This window comes from Symphodus melops (assembly GCF_947650265.1).
Source record: "Symphodus melops genome assembly, chromosome: 1".
NCBI lineage: Eukaryota > Metazoa > Chordata > Actinopteri > Labriformes > Labridae > Symphodus > Symphodus melops.
Genome location: NC_136691.1, coordinates 40,524,432 through 40,538,488, shown reverse-complemented (window position 1 = coordinate 40,538,488; position 14,057 = coordinate 40,524,432). Strand labels below are relative to the sequence as shown.

At 42.2% G+C, this 14,057-nt stretch overlaps 1 protein-coding gene across 5 annotated transcripts in view; it reads left to right on the top strand.

Moving 5' to 3' along the window:
* rhobtb4 (Rho related BTB domain containing 4) overlaps positions 1-14,057 on the top strand; it is a 39,236-nt gene that overhangs the window by 17,007 nt on the left and 8,172 nt on the right. For 4 of the 5 annotated variants that reach the window (XM_079349576.1, XM_079349574.1, XM_079349573.1 and 1 more), the window contains 6 exons: positions 5,038-5,239; positions 5,636-5,739; positions 9,395-9,580; positions 9,803-10,622; positions 10,723-10,942; positions 12,259-12,377. In XM_079349576.1, coding sequence (XP_079205702.1) covers positions 5,048-5,239; positions 5,636-5,739; positions 9,395-9,580; positions 9,803-10,622; positions 10,723-10,942; positions 12,259-12,377 — 1,641 coding nt within the window. In that variant the 5' untranslated portion in view covers positions 5,038-5,047. Of the gene's footprint in view, positions 1-3,363; positions 3,516-5,037; positions 5,240-5,635; positions 5,740-9,394; positions 9,581-9,802; positions 10,623-10,722; positions 10,943-12,258; positions 12,378-14,057 lie in introns of all 5 variants that reach the window. The other variant, XM_079349572.1, reaches the window with a different exon arrangement.

Below are 14,057 nucleotides of genomic sequence, written 5' to 3'. Positions count from 1 at the left end.
ATTATGTATAAATCCCCAGGTAAATTCAAAAAGGAGATTTGTGGTCAGGAATATTGTCTTCCAAGACACACTGTAATCAACCTCATTTTGGACAAAGTAGCTCCATAATGTTGAAGTTTGCTTGCACAATTTCCAGAGAATAAAAGATACAATGCTACAATTTTAACATTACCAACTAGGCTTGTATTACAAGACATGGTGCGTCATGCATCAATTATCTTAGAGAATCAGAAAAATATACACTTTAAAAATCCTAAAGCTAATCTAAAGTGATGATCATTAATACACAAACAATAATTGAAGAATATGCCAGAACAATTGAAAGAGTATGTAACATAATGAAGTTGATTTACAAAGTAAGTGGGTTTTGAAACTGAAAAGTTAACACAGCATTTTGTGTGTACACTTGTAATTGTACTGAATTGAGTCCCTTCAAAACCAAGTTGAAGCAATCAAAAAGTCATTTGGTGTTTGTGTTAATTTGTTTATTTCAGAGAAAACTACTTTAAAGTTCTGGGAGATACTAGATATACAAATATCCTAAATTGGAAAAAATAAAGATGTATTATTGTAATGAGATATTGTATTGAGCAAGGAACATGTTTACACAACATGAAGAATGGAAAAGAAATAGTCAGTGGAAAATACAGACCGTGGAGAGAGAGGAGGAGGTAAATAGGGAGGAGTAAAGGGAATGAAGGCATAAGAGGAGCCTTCCTGTGTTTACAGAGCATTACTGCAGCAGAGAGGAGAGAGGAAGAAGCTTCCAAAGCTGGCAGATATGCTGCACTTAAAAACTCTCTCATTCATCAGGATAGATAGGCACGTATCACCGCCTGCCACTGGCCGTGCAGTAACACCAGCACCATCTGCAGTGAGGGAGGCAAGTGCATGCCGGCATGTAGTGTGTGTATGAGTCGGAGGTCTACTGTCAGCCATCCAGGGAGGCAAGCTGAGGCTACAGACCGGGTTATGTAACAAGTCTGTACCAGCTGCTACTGTTGCAGTCACTGTCTACAACACCCACATGACACACACACACACACACACACACACACACACACACACACACACACACACACACACACACACACACACCTGAAAAACTTTGTCATGAGAGTAGAAATTAGATAAGAAAATAGTCACAAAATAATGAGGTCGCATACATGATGTAACATAATGTTTCCCCAAGAATTACACCTGGACACTTTGTAGTGAAGCCTGTGTCAGTGTTAACCCCTCAGCTCTGTGTGCGTATCGGCCCGTGTATAAAGTAGGTGGGGTCATTGGGGTCATCATTTTGCAGGGCTGGATGGAGGGAGAGGAAAGGAGAGGTGAGCAGTTGGCATGGCATTTGGGTTGAACCTCAGCTTAAACAAACAGGATGGGGGGGGAAATGAGGGGGATGGGGGCTATGGAGAGTTTTTGGGATGAGCGGCTGCTGCCAATGGATCACTGAAGGTGTTGCATAACAGAGCGAGGGAGACAGAGGGAGAGGGGGAGGAACGAAAAGGGTGTGGGAGGGCTGTCTGCTTAGTGCCTCTATATTTGACTGCTATCCAGAAAAGTGTGAGGTCACATATAGATACATGAAAGGGGCAGAGGGGACATGGATTTAGATTGGTGGTGGTGGTTGGGGAGGGGGGGGGGGGGACAGGGGGGGGGATAGAAGTTACCCATAGACAAAGCACAAGGTGAATGATGGAATAGCTGTTAGATGAAGCCTTACATTTGGAGGAATAATACAAGATGGGTGAGAGTAAGGGGTCAGAAGGGAAGGTTGAGTGGGCACAGCTGTGAACAAACCAGACAGACAGAGGGATGAATGAAAGGATTTAGAAAGGAAGCAGCTGATGTGTGTTTTAAAAAAAAAAAAAAAAAAGAGAGAGAGAGAGGTAAATATTGCCAGGAAGTCTACATGGAGACAGAAGAGTAATCCATCTCCTCTTGAAACCCCCTCTGGCCTTAAAGCAAAGCCATACTGAGACACGCTGTTCAAATAATGCATGAGCCTCTTTGTCTGTCTGGTCCTTCTGTATGCACAAACACACACACAAACACACACTGAGTCTATCCGCGACATTCCCGGGTAAAGCAGAAGGTGGGTGTTTGTGTGTCGATTGGGCGTCTGAATTCCCGTCACAGTGTTTCTGTCACAGAATACTTGTGTATGCCCATCAGTATAACACCTTAAAAGTCCGAATTACATGCACACTTTACTAAAACTGGGTCAGAATCTCACCCTGTTTTCCACACACATATTTAATGGTTACACTCCAACATTTCTCCGCTTGCAGCTCTTTTTTTTCCGCTGCCTTGTTTGGAAAGATGACACTGGCCTGCAGCTGACGTCTAGATGTTTGTGTACAGTTCATTATACAGTAGGTTGTTGTTACAGCTTCTCTTTTCAACTGCTTTGAGCTACTGTGCTCTCACATATTCAAGCTTCTGCTGATGCTTCAGTCACGCAACTCAGAGCAATTGTGTTTAGAAACCTGACAGCAGGTGCATATCCTCTGCATCCATGTCAGAGTAAGTATTTCTGTAATTCTTGTGTTGACTGGTGCATAAACAGATTATTGCTGTGAGACCTAGATGCAGGATGAGATCTGGAAGCTTGGTCCTCTTGATCCTCCTGAGAAACTATCCACACCACCACCAACAACTGTGCCTCATGGTTACATCACTACTCCCATCATTCCCTGCCTCACAGACCGGCCCTAAGCTCATTACCACACGCACGCTCTTGTACACGCGCTGACATACATGCACTGACTTACTGACTCCTGTGGTCACTAGTTGAAGCTCTTAAAACTGCACCCTTCTCTGTATGTTTTGGCATGTTTTCCCTTATGGAGATTCACATTTGCCACTAGTGAAATGCATCAGTAGGAAAAGCTGCAATCTATTCCCCTGAGCAACCTTGGTCATTGTTTTGATTTTGCCCTTTTGACCCATGTTGCATTTCTGACTGATTCTAAAGCTGACACTCCATCTCTTTCTCTCTAAGACTCCAATAATCTTCCTGCGTTTTCTGTGCTGCAATCCTCTTTGCTTATGTACTGTTACATTACACATCGGGGATTAACCATCCTATGCACCCTCCTATCTGCTTTTCTCCCTCTGTCAGTAATTACCTGCTTAGTTTTTCTGTCTTTTGTCATATGCCACATATTCTGGCATTGACCAAGAATGACGTGCACACATGTCACACTTGGCACCTCACTCCTCTGTCCCTAATTCAGCTCTAAGAGGACTTCCGCTCTGGAGGCAGCCCTTACCATTAAGCAAATAGCTGTTGGATAAGTGTGAGGCAGTGGTAACTTTTTATTGCTTCTTTTATCTCCTCTCCTCTACCTGTAGTACGTGTCTCTGAAGGTGTCGCAGGCAGACAGGCGGCAAGAGAGAAAGAGTATTTATAACTCTGAAAAGCACAGTTTTTATCTGCTCCATATGGACCGTTCAAGAAGAAGCTTCTTTAACCGACACTTTTCTGCAGGTTCAGACAGACACAGGTATGATCTCTGGCTGATGTAATTGGTTATTTTTTTGGACAGGAAAGAGGAAATCTGAGGTCTTTAGAGGGAAGGAACACGTTTAATTTTGCAGCTGTAGTGTCATGATGATGCTGGAGCTATGCAAAGACCTTAAGGAGGAGGTCATAGCTGAAAATCTGTGTGCACAAATGGCTCAAGTCTCTGATGAATTGGTGCCATTTTAGCTGCTGGGGTCTGATGGTGCCGGACTGAAGTGTTGCACTGGCAACCACGTCAATGGAATAACAAGCGAGGGCCTTTATAAATGTTTCAGATGCTCTATTTATGGGGCCTTGGGATGGGTGTTTGAACTTCTTGCTGGGACGGATGGACTGATAAGCTGACTTCTGGTCTGTGTGTGTGTATGTGTGTATGTGTGTGTGTGTGTGTGTGTGTGGAGGGGGGGGGGGGGGGGGGGTGCGTAGGTGGTGTTGGTGTGTGTTGTGTAATAAAGCTGATACTTTCAAGAAAGCTTTTTTTCCTTTTGGAAAATTGGTCTTAACAAGTGTTTTGACATGTGAGAAATGTTTATAAGCAGTTTATGGAAAGGGGATTTATATAAGCTTTTACCAATTATGTTTGCTGTAGAAGAGAAAGTGCACTGAACCATGTACCTTTGCACCATCATCATGTGCTGAGGTTAGGTCTGAAGATGACAAATAGTCATACACGCACACACTTTGTTTTGTTGTTCCCTACAGTAAATATATTTGACCCAAAAAGATGATGCACACCTTCTCACAGGCTCCTGATTTACCTAATAAGTTAATTACAAAATCCTTAAAGGGATTTGACTCTTTTGGGACTGACATTTGGCCCTCTTTTTGGCTACGAAGATGCTTCATCACTTTCTTTTCTGTGAAGTGAAGATACTCTCAATGCATCAAAAGGAAAAAGATATAGGAGGAAGTCTGTCTGTCTGTCTGTCTGTCTGTCTGTCTGTCTGTCTGTCTGTCTGTCTGTCTGTCTGTCTGTCTGTCTGTCTGTCTGTCTGTCTGTCTGTCTGTCTGTCTGTCTGTCTGTCTGTCTGTCTGTCTGTCTGTCTGTCTGTCTGTCCCTCGCTCTCTCTCTCTCTCTCTCTCTCTCAATTCGCTGGTACAGAAATAGCTCTGCGGTCCCTCTATCCTCAGCCTGCAAACCATGTGTTCAGCTTGGGAGTTTGGCAGAAGTCTCTGTTCACTGGTCAGCACAGCTACATGGGCTCAAAGCCTTAACAAAGCTTTCCTCTCCTGTGCTGGGTAATATTTAGAAGCTACCGTTCCCATTGCTACCTGCGCTCCTTATAAAAATGCACTGTCAATCCTCATGGGAGTAATAATCAAGGGGATTTTAATTTGCTGTTAATATTGAATTAACTTATCTCTGCTTCTCTCTCTCTCTCTCTCTCTCTCTCTCTCTCTCTCTCTCTCTCTCTCTCTCTCTCTCTCTCTCTCTCTCTCTCTCTCTCTCTCTCTCTCTCTCTCTCTCTCTCTCTCTCTCTCTCTTGTTTCCTACTCTCCAGGGCCCTCTCCATGGATATAGACACAGACTATGAGCGGCCCAATGTGGAAACCATTAAATGTGTGGTGGTTGGGGATAATGCAGTAGGCAAGACCAGGCTAATCTGTGCCCGGGCCTGCAATGCCACCCTCACACAGTATCAGCTGCTTGCCACCCACGTGCCAACCGTCTGGGCCATCGACCAGTACCGAGTATGCCAGGAGGTAGGCAAACATACACAAATACACCAATGGTGCTTTCACACATGCACAAAAGTCCTGAAACCTTCCTGTAATGTTTTTTTGGGTGAACTACATGTGTGCTAACCGCCGAATTTTTCACCATGACGTTGAGCGCAACAGACATATATGGGGAAATTCACTTCTTCGAGCTAGTGGAAGGGGTGATGGCGTTTTTATCCTGCGCCACAGGAAAGACCGTAGTCTGATGTACGCAATAGAACTGATTCATTATGTTTTCGGTTTTCCCAGTATGTTCTTCTCTATCCTTCTGTTGGAATTATAGATACGTGAATTTGACAAACTACAAGTAGCACCGATATAAAAAAAAAAAAGAAATGTATTACAGGGATAGACTGTATATATATGTTTGTGTTTCAGGTGTTAGAGAGATCTCGTGATGTCGTGGATGAGGTCAGTGTGTCCCTCAGGCTATGGGACACATTCGGGGATCATCACAAAGACAGAAGATTTGCCTATGGCAGGTAAGACAAAACATTTGCACAGAGAGGCAAACACATACTATTTCAGACCATACAGCAGCCACAGTCTACTTATTGACCCAATAACATAATTACTGGCTCACCACAAGGCTAACTACTTTGCAACGTGTTCAACCATGCAAATGGGTCCAGCCAAGAGATTACTTTGTCTTGGCTGTAGGATCAACAGGCATTGACTCAGCTTCTTTGAACTAATGCATCACAAAATACCTTGTTGATTGATAAAACTTACTGGGAGAGTAAGTTTTCTGTGTAATCCTGCTGCCACAGTTTTTCTAGTTGAACTCTGCCCTCAAGCTGTTTCATCTGCACTCCAGCAGACATGACTGGATCATCGCTCTATCCTCTTACTCTACATTCCTCTATCAAAGCTGCTTTACTGGAGGGAAATGCAAACATTTTCATTGCTCGAGTAAAATACAAAAAATCAATTCAACTCAACAAATAACAGTGGCCATATGGATCACTATTTTTTAATCAACATGTTAATGAAAAACATCATGTTTTTATTATGCATTATTTGTGTAACAACAGACAAATAATGACACTTGGTAATTAGCTGACTCCAGAATAAAGGAAAATATGTATACTTTTCTTTTGTATGTATGCTTTTCATGTAATGTATCTATGTTGTAATTTTATCTTTTAATTTACCAATGACTAAGACCTTACAAACATCCGCACACGTATCCAAGTGTGAACTTTTGGCAACCCCCTCAGTTTGTGCATTTCTTGATTGCGAGTGGTTTTGTTTATATGGTTCTCATTTCCTGCCCTCTGTCGTCTTCTCGCTCTCTCTCTCTCTCTTCCTCTCTCACTGTCTTTACATTTGCACAGTGATCTGAATCTGTTTTATTATGTGTGTGTGTGAGTGTGTTGGTGTGTGTGTGTGTTTGTGTGCGTGTCTGTCAACATGCCCTGTATGTTTTGTCAGCCTGCAGTCAGCTGATAAAGACACAGCGGCCAGCTCAGCTGTTTTCTGCCTGCTTGCCTGCCTGGCGTCTGCAGCTCCAGGCAACAACCTCCTCTTCCTTCCAGCTCAATTTGTTTCCTCTGACCTTTCCCCTCTCCTCCAAACCTCCTCACTAGACTCTTCTCCTCTTTCACGGTCTACCTCATTGACCTTTTACTCAACTCGGACCATCTCTGCCCTTGCCATTTCTTGCGTCACCTTCCTCCAGTCTGTTATTTATGTCAAAACTCAAAACATCACATTGTCAGATAATACCCACACTGTCACGAGATATTCAGGAGAGGACAATTCTGGATGGAAAACAATCATAACCTGAAAATAGACCAAGCCAAACTTAAAGTTAGTTCAACTCAGATTAATAGAAATAAGTGGAAAAAAAACAATAATCATATTGCACTTGAAGTATTGTTCTTGAATGGTATTTAAATTTAACCTTTGGCCGATTTTAATGGAAGATAAGGGGTGTCATGCCAGGTTGTGTGATAATAAGGTCATGAATAATCCTGCATGAGATCCATCTTTATTGCTGTGTGTGTGTGTATGTGTGTGCTCGTATGTGTGTCTGCGTGCGTGCATGTTAGTTAGTTAGTCAGTCCCTGTGTGTGTGTGTCCTCACTTACATAATCTAGCAACAGATGACCTTTGTAGTTTAAATCCGATACACACACACACACACACACACACACACACACACACACACACACACACACACACACACACGCACTAGTGGTTATCTATCACTAGACAACCACTCACTGGTTCAACTGTCTCTCATAAATCATTGCTGGTGGTTAATTATTAGTGTTAGCAAAGTGATTTTTTTTTTGCCTTATTTTTTTGATGGACTTGACTTTTACATACATTATCATTAATGAACTGATAGGATCTGCAGGTTTATAATTGAAATGGTTCTGCAGTGCAAAGCAGCTCTAATGGATTGTTCAAGTACTTAACTTTTGATATTGACCTTCACTCGTAAACCTTTCCATAACATTGTACAAGTTCGAAAGCATGGGGCTTTGTTTGCTGCCTTTGTAAGGTTGGGCCATGTAAAGTGCGTCCCCTGACTTTCTACAATGTCTCACTAACATAATGTAGAGTAGGAGTAGACTTTGGTTGCAGGAAGAACAAAATGATTCCATAACTACGAGTACAAAGGCACGTACACATAACATTACCTGAAACAGATTAAGCCATGATAATGATCCCATGACAAAGTGCTCATGGGAGTTCCTATCCTGTGTGCGTGTGCATGTGCATGTGTGCGAGGGCTGTGATGTAATGCTCTGGCTCTGCACATCATAGAAGTAGAAGCTTTTCAGAGATTACCTTAGTGAAAGTAAAGTTGGACTTTGGAATCTGTGTCTACACTGCAAAAAATGTTCTTGAAAGCCATTTGACTTAGTGCTGTGTGTCTTTATAAGTAATTCAACTTGTCATTCAGTTACTTGTTCTAATGCAGATCAAGATGTTTTTATAAAAACGTCTCCAAGTATACTTCACGTTTAAGTTTTCCAACAGAGGAAATAAAAATTGGTAGGTTGTTTCGTACCTATTTATTTTATATGCAACATATTCATACACAAAATATTTTTTAAAGTACAAACTTTAAGGATAAAACAAGATAAAATAATTCCTTTATTCGAGTGCAGCCTTTGTTGGCCATGTGCAGTACAGCACAGGTATTTTACTTCAGGGAAATAAGACATGTGTTTAAGTGGTGTTTAAGTCTGCTCTGAAGTTCAGGATGTGGTTTAGCAGCTCACATCTTCTGGAGACTTCTGTGTGCTCTCTACACATTTCAAAAACAAGACTATTTATTACCTTCCCGCTATCATGAAGTAGCATGTAAGTTACACAAATTATGCTAATTCAAAATAGCCCTGCACTTGGGCTTCTGCGGTCAAAGGCTACATGTTGATGTGTTGTTTTAATAAAAGATCAATCATTCATCATCAGGATTGTATATTCTTGCTAGTCAGCATTGTACTGATGCTTAATGACCTGTTTCAATGGCACACAGCTCCATTTAGTATTCACTACTGTAGAAACACACATGCAAGAACAGGCCACACAAACATCATCAACAGGGAAGGGATGACAGTGCTGCTATCTGTTGCTCAAACATATTGGTTAAGGAATTGAATATATGTGTGTGTATGTGTATAAGTGTGTGAGTGTGTATCGCAATCTATTCTTAGCCCTCTCTTTGTGGTCCATGCAGCCTTGGAGGGCTTAGGGAGCTTTACGTAAGAGAGCGAGAGAGATGGGCTACACAGATCACCAGCCCAGAGGCCTAGTCTCACACACATTAACAGACATACACACACACATTTGTGATCCCAGCTTTCTCAATGGCACCGTCCGAGCTCCCACAATGCCTTGCAGCAGCTGAACAAGGTTTTTCCATACACATATCACACATGTTTTAACATAATCTGACAAGATGTTCCGTGACTCAGTCCTGACCCCTTTTTCTTTCGTTTCTCTGTCGCCTTCACTCCATCAAATGTTGCACGTCGTCTCTCTGCTGACGTCTGCTCGCTCATGACACAACTAATCACCTCTCCTCTGCCATGTTTTTTCTCACTTATCTATCTATCTTTGTTTGTTGTCTGGACATCGAATAAAGGCTTTCCCCCCCTCTTGCCCCTCTCCCCATAGGTCTGACGTTGTGGTGCTTTGCTTCTCTCTGGCTAATCCCAATTCCCTGCGCCACGTCCGCACCATGTGGTTCCCGGAGATCAAGCACTTTTGTCCCCGGACACCCATCATTCTGGTTGGCTGCCAGCTGGATCTGCGCTATGCCGACCTGGATGCAGTAAATCGTGCAAGGCGACCTCTAGCCAAGTGAGACACATTCTTTTTCAGGATTTGTAAGAATTTAGGTATATTTGGAGAAAACATGCACCAGGATGGCTTCTTGTGATCATAACAGAATGCATTGAAATGTCCTCTATCTATCATTGATTCATTTGATTAGTGTTAAAAAAAGACCTAAAATTGCTGCAACTCTAAGTTTCTTTGAATATACATACATTAGTCTTTAACAACTTCTCTTCTGTCCCACAGACCCATCAAACCCACAGACATCCTCCCTCCAGAGAGGGGTCACGAGGTTGCAAAGGAGCTTGGGATTCCTTACTATGAGACCAGCATTGTTGCACAGTTTGGAGTCAAAGACGTTTTTGACAATGCCATCCGAGCAGCCCTTATCTCCCGCCGTCACCTTCAGTTCTGGAAGTCTCACCTGAAAAAGGTCCAGAGGCCTCTTCTCCAAGCACCTTTCCTGCCTCCTCGCCCACCTCGCCCCATTGTGGGCATCCCAGATCCCCCTCCTGCGGACGGTGAGGGTCCTGATTCCCTTTTCTGCCTGCCCCTGTGTGCAGATGTTCTTTTCCTCCTGCATGGTGGTGTCACTCGTGTCTTTGCGCACAAAGTCTATCTGGCTACGTCCTGCTCCAAGTTCTACGACCTCTTCACCCTCGATCTTGGTGGATCATGCACAAGCCCACATGCGGAGGAACTGGAGAACAAGGAAAATCTGGAGATTGCAGAGGAAGATGAGCAGAGCAGGAGAGGAGCCAAGGAGCAGGCTGGGCGCACTAAGAGTCTGGACATCGATAAAGATGGAATCAATGGAGGAGTGCGAGGCCTGAATCGACCCCAGCTGCTTCAGCAGGGCTCTTTGAGGACTTCCCAGAGTGATAATGCACTTCCCTCCAGAGCTCTGTACTCCCTGGGGGCACAAGGGACTGGACGAGCTCTTTCAGGATGGGGAAGGGGTTTCTTAAGTGTTTGTCTGGAGCATGTTGATGATCCCATGACTGGACGACCACGACTCATGACTGTTGTTGCCATGGATCCACTTATACAGGAAGAGCCATTCAAGGTACAGAACCTAAATGCATCTTTTGTTTCCTCAATAATTTATGAAAACTCAATCAGAAAACAGTTTGTTTATGTTTAATCTGTGTTTGCTCTGTTTTCAGGCAGTGCTTCAGTACCTGTACACAGGGAGTCTGGATGAGAGTAGAGGAGATCTGATGCAGGTGGCGACCATTGCAGAGCTGCTTGAGGTGTTTGACCTGCGGATGATGGTGGCCAACGTCCTCAACAGAGAGAGTTTCATGAACCAGGAGATCACCAAGGCGTTCCATGTCCGCAGAGCAAACCGCATCAAGGAGTGTCTCAACAAAGGGACCTTTGCTGGTAAACCATTCTGCCAAACATTCAAGTGGTGTAATGGTGTAATTTGTCGATGTCTTCCATCAGTAGTTGTTTTGTGCATGTTTGTGTGAATATTATTGTGTGTATGTAAGAATTGGATGAGTAAAAATCGACTGTAAAGAATTTGCTCATTTCCAGCATTCTCTTTAACTGTCTGACTTTAGTGAATACTAAATGGAGCTGTGTGTCATTGAAACAGGTCATTAAGCATCAGTACAATGCTGACTAGCAAGAATATACAATCCTGATGATGAATGATTGATCTTTTATTAAAACAACACATCAACATGTAGCCTTTGACTGCAGAAGCCCAAGTACAGAGCTATTTTGAATTAGCATAATTTGTGTAACTTACTGTACTCAGCATTTACATTTATACATTAATACATTTCCCTCTGGTGTTTTCCATTGAGTATACTGTAAACTAGAAAACCTGCATTTTTGTATGTTGTGCTTTATCTGTTTTTCTGAAGTCCTGTGGGAGTCATCAAGGGATTTGATGACAGTCAGTGTGTGTCAGTCTGCCTGGTTGTCTTGTGCGCTTCCTGTGTCTGTCTGTGTGGCGTTGTCTGTCCCCCTCAAATGTTTTGTATGCATGTTGTCTTTCCCAGAAATTGCCAGACATCTGCTGTCTCTGGGAAAAGTCTGTCCGACTTTCACTTCTTTATACAGCTTCTCTTTTAGTAGAATGGTTATTACCCTGAAATATTTACTGTTTCCTACAAACACTTTGAGAGGACAGTATTTCATTATTATCTTATACATTTATTGATGGAAACTTATGTTGTTTTGAAATGTACGGCGTCGAAACAACAACAACAATCATCATAATTTCACATATATAATAAGAGTTGGATTATAACAGTGTATAAAAATGTACAGTGTACTTTGATTAAATTAAATGGAAGAAAATTGTAAAGCCTTGTACATATAAATGTATTTAACACATATACAGTTTGTAATTATCTAATTTAGTCCGGAGTCCACACAGGACATTCTCCGCCACCTCCCTCCCTGCCTGTGCTCTCCTTCCCTAACTCTGTGCCAAAAGCTATTCTGTCCTTCTGTCAATTTATCTCTCTGTCTGTCTACCTGTGTCTATGTGTCTGTGTGTGTGTCTGTCTGTCTGTCTGTCTGTCTGTCTGTCTGTCTGTCCTATTGTCTGCCTCTTTGTGTATGTATGTATGTATGTATGTGTGTGTGTGTGGACCTCTACCTTGTCTGTCTTTCCCCCCTCTGTAGTTTGGGCTTCTGTGGCACTCCACGAGATGAATGCTCTTTTCCCACCCCGGTTTTAGATGTGGTGTTCCGCCTGGATGATGGCTGCCTCCCGGCCCACAAGCCCCTGCTCATCTCCAGCTGCAACTGGATGGCAGCCATGTTCCGTGGCTCATTCATGGAGAGCTACATTGAGGAGGTGAACCCAGGCATATTATGGCATTTTCTCTGTGTGCAAAAAATTTGTTTCGGACTACATGTTGTAAATTTTCAACAGTTAACTCATGTCATAATTTAAGGTCATTCTAATCAAACACCTGTACTTATGTTTAATAACCATGGTTACAACCGATAAAACATGTAAGTAAATGAAGTGAAGGTAAATTGGTTTACTTGGATTAGTTACTGTCCTCGTTAGTTGGCCCAGAAGAGTCCGTCTTTCCAGGTCAGCGTTCCCCTTTTGGTGTGTTGAGTTACTTCCGGTGTGCTCTCACCTGAGGTTCAGCTTCTGGTTTCTTGATGCTCCTCTGGAGGCAGGGACCTGACCTTACCGTAGAGGAAGTTCATGTCTCGGGCTGTCTTAAAGTCGACTCTCAGTGGAGTGTGTTGCAGAACCAGATCCCTCGACGGCATTTGGTTACATTCAAGGTCACCAGGCTTGGGTTACAATGATTCAGGCCTACAGAAAAAGATCCAGTTTAGGTGTAGAGTTCAAAATTATAGAGGGCACTTCAAAAGAAACTAAATTTTCTTTCTAATTTTTTTTTCTCGTTGATTTTATCAAGAGCACACCATGTGAGTGGGTGTGAAAAGAGCCATTGGAGCTATTGTGGATGATGGTGGAGAAAAAAAACAGGACATCAGCCTCACTGAGGGGGCACAGTGTTTGCTGCTGGTGGGCTGCCGGTGTCTATGGTTACGGTTCATCTTAGGGACCGTTGTGTGGCATTGTTTGTGGCATGTAGCTGGCAGAGTGTAGAGGACAGGTGCCCTGAAGACAAAGACTCAAAGACTGGTTGCACAATGGAACTGTCAACATTCATGTATATGAGCAGTGTATATTGTTATTTTGTCAATATATTTGCATATTTAGCTGAAAATCTTTGCAATGCTAATTAAAGGGGATTTGATTTGATCAGGTAACAGCTATCAAACAGTTATCAAATTTCATCCTAGCTTTAGAAGATATTGTTATCCTTTTGAGAAAGGCAAAGATGTCTCAAATTTAATATATTCTTCTTGTACAGACTGCATTTTAAGAATTGCTGTGTTTTTGGCTTACTTCTTTTTCACAGATAAAAGTTTTTGGAGCTATGCTAAACAATGCTTGCCAAAACACTTAGAAGCTGAGCTCTTAAAAAAAGATTCCTCATTAGACAGTTGCGCAACCTGGATACAGCAGATGGTCTGGCTCTGCTCAGTTTCTCTAAAAGAGAATCAATACTGGAAAAGAATTAAAGTCTTACATATGACAGAGATTGTAGGAAAATTACACAATGATAAAATGAAATCTTGTGAATCAGGGTATTGAGTAAGTAAATAATCTTAATCATAATCCACTGGAATCATGATTTGTTTACAGAGATTGTGGTTTTACTTTAAAAAAAAAAAAGGTTTATGTATAAGCAGCCTGAGTGAACAAGTTGCAGCGATCGGTCTCACTATGCATTTCAAAATCAAATTAAGCACAGTGAATTTCTGAGTTTAAAAAAAACATCACCACTTTAACCTATAAGGGAGAATTACCAAAACCATTTTTTTTAATTTTAAGAAAAGTTAAAAATTGAAGAATATTTTATGAAACGCAAGTATAAAATTGAGAATCTGCCAGAGTAAAATTTGATCAGCTGGTGGTTTTCTATTTTTATACTTTTTCACA